Below are 2,737 nucleotides of genomic sequence, written 5' to 3' on the forward strand. Positions count from 1 at the left end.
AAACACTGATAAAGAGACTCTAGCAAGAATTGGGACTGTTTTAAACACCAAAGTTCCAAAGTCTTTTGTCTCTATCTTGTCATGTGAACAAGGGAATGCTGGGTAGTGCGGGATAAAAGGGTTTTCTGAAAGTTTATTCTGGTGTTCTTATTCTTGTAGTTTTGTGAATAAACTTTCTTTATTCCTTTTAAGTTTTAAGCCTGTTTTGCTCTTGCTCTAATCCATATCTCACAGCAAGAAATAAGTAAGTTTTCTAGTATTTTTTCAGTTACTGCTTTAAAACCACGACAACTGTGTTTTCACCATCACGTCAGATCAGCTCTTGGACTCACAGCTCACCGCAGACCTCGAAACAGGTGGCAAAGATCTGCACCACTTGGCCTTTCAGAACTTCTCACCCATCTATGACCTTTCTGGGGCCAGCTTCACAAAATGAGGGGGAAGCCATTCCAAAGAACACGACCAAGGAAATCACACAGCACTCGGGATTTGTTCCAGGCATCAAATTTTTAATGGATGATGTGAAGTAACACCGAAGCAATTCCTGTCCACAGAAAAAAAGATTTCAAATGGTTTTGTCTCAAGGACAATCACTGGAGGTTGAAAGTTTCTGGGGCTGAAAGTTACATGAGGTCCTCAACACTGAGCAATCAATATCCCCAGAGTCTAAACTGTGAAATTACTACCTGGGCAAGGAGAACATTTTCAGGATTTGCAACTCATCTCAAAGCCTCAGTAGAACTCAACCAGCAGAATTCCCCTGAGATGGCACTGTGCTCTGGAAGCCCTCAAATACTCACTAAAACAGACTTGACTTTCACTAGGACAGCTGCTCATGAAAATCTGGGGTAAAACCTATGGGAAGTGGCCATGTGCACGCATATTCCTTCTTCCCACAGCAGGCACAATCAAATCCTCCTTTGAATGGCCTCCAAGTTGAGCAGCACTCATTGGCACAGCCTCTTCTCCCACAGACAGGCCAGCGAGCAACACGGCAGCGCCAGCCAGGTGGGCAAGGACAAGAGAGAGCAGATGCCAACAAGGCTTGGAAGCTGGGCCAAGGGAGGTTTACGCTGGCCATTGGGAAGAACTTGTGCCCAGCGTGGGCCATCAGATACTGCAATGGCCTGACAGGGGCTGCTGGAGTCATCATTGTGGCACGGGTGCAAGGCAAGCCAGGCCGCAGCGCTCGGGCCCCGCTCTGCTGGCCATGCTTGCCGCCATGGCTCCCAGCTTGGACTCAACATTCTCTCAGGGCTCTCTGCAGCCAGGGCGTTCTGTGCTTCTGTGACATCACAGCCTCTGGGGACGGCACGCTGGCTGGCAACTGTCCCCAGCTGTTGCTGCGCCCCAGTGCCCAGGCACAGCTGCTCGCAGAGAGACGCCCAGAGCCTCGGTGCTGCTGGCAGAGCACTATGGCTGCTCACGGCTCCTCCGCGCTGCTGCAGCTTTACGTGCTGCTGCTCTTGGCTCATCCCCTCGACCCTGTGAGCAAACCTGAGCGCAGCACGGATGCCTCTCCTCTGCTTCTGGAGGATTGTCATCTGGACGAGTCGGACCCTGAGCGCATCCGGTGGGCGGCCAGGACATTCCTGCTCATCGACCTGCTCATCATAGGAATGGCCATGGGATGGTCGCTCGGAAAAAGAATTCAGAGACGCTGGCGAGAGGTGAGGAGGGGGGTGGGGGGTCAGGCAGGCGGGATGGGGCAGACCTTGAGGGCCTCTTGGGCACCCTTTGGCCAATGCCCTGCGGCAGAAGGGGCCTGAGCTCCTGGCTGGGGAATGCGGCCCAGGGGCTGAGCTCCATGGACAGCACCAAGCAGAGGCGGCAGAGCTCTGCCTGCTGCAGCCTCTTCCCCGGGCCAGCCCAGCCCAACTGGGCCCGAGTCTCTGTCTCCCAGGCCAAAGGCAGCCCCACAGGTGCCGGCCCCGCTCTGCCCCTCTGCCTCTTCCATGGGGATCCCTGTGCTTTGCCTTGCAGCGGAATCTCCAGAGCCCTTCGGGCCGTGCGGGGCCCCGCCGCCATCGAAGACAGGGCTGTCCCACGGAGCTGATGCAGCTGCTGATGGACAACCGCGACCTGATGCGGCTGCTCCTTCGCGACAGCCCTCAACCAACCACCAAGATGGCGGCAAAAGAGGGCAGTGACAGGAGACTCCGCACCTCCCCACAGCTCTGACCTCCAGCGTCGCGCTCCAGCTACAGAACCTTACGGGGAACGGGTGACCAGTGCCCAGCCCAGGCACTGCGACGTTCCCCACCTTACAAGTTAGCCACACCCCTGTTGTTGTTCGATTCCCCACCACGTTTCCCCCAAGAAGTTGACCTTTCCCTTAGTGTTCAGTTCTAAACAGTTGAAGCATTGAAGTTTCTTAGCCTTAAGATTCTTACCCCATAGTCTTCTAGTAACGTTGGATTGTAGATTTTAGAAGTAGTCAAGTGAATAAAGTTCACGTTTTCTACACGTTGCTGTGTCATTTTCTTGAGGTTGCACCTGAGACCTGGGGACTCCTTGAGAGATGGCTTTGCATGGCAGCTCCAGACTGCCTGCAATGGAGAGCCCCCGTGCCCCAGCAGGCTTTGCAAGAGCACGGAGGGCAGCGGGAAAGAAGAAGGTGGCCAATATTCACCTGCCTCCAGCTTCCAAGGAAGCTTGCAGTCAAACCCTGTCTGCCCTTTAGGGGGGACCCTAAAGGCCCCGGCAGGCATCACCATGGCCCCAGGACGGGGGGCTT

General features: G+C 54.5%; 1 protein-coding gene across 1 annotated transcript; it reads left to right on the top strand.

The window, feature by feature from the left end:
* The first annotated feature begins 1,358 nt into the window (after window positions 1-1,358).
* On the top strand, window positions 1,359-2,466 carry LOC147653741 (uncharacterized). The gene is made up of 2 exons (XM_086885307.1): window positions 1,359-1,670; window positions 1,984-2,466. The coding sequence occupies exons 1-2, from the start codon at window positions 1,416-1,418 to the stop codon at window positions 2,179-2,181; spliced, it is 453 nt and encodes a 150-aa protein (XP_086741433.1). The 5' UTR covers window positions 1,359-1,415; the 3' UTR covers window positions 2,182-2,466.
* The last annotated feature ends 271 nt before the right edge of the window (window positions 2,467-2,737 follow it).

Source organism: Cyanistes caeruleus, chromosome 4 (assembly GCF_971803275.1).
Source record: "Cyanistes caeruleus chromosome 4, bCyaCae1.hap1.1, whole genome shotgun sequence".
Taxonomy (NCBI): domain Eukaryota; kingdom Metazoa; phylum Chordata; class Aves; order Passeriformes; family Paridae; genus Cyanistes; species Cyanistes caeruleus.

Bases quoted from the DNA above. Each gene is read 5' to 3' on its own strand.
- LOC147653741 (XM_086885307.1), top strand. From the start codon at position 1,416: ATGGCTGCTCACGGCTCCTCCGCGCTGCTGCAGCTTTACGTGCTGCTG. The intron at 1,671-1,983 runs GTGAGGAGGGGG...TTTGCCTTGCAG, and splicing joins TTCAGAGACGCTGGCGAGAG to CGGAATCTCCAGAGCCCTTC.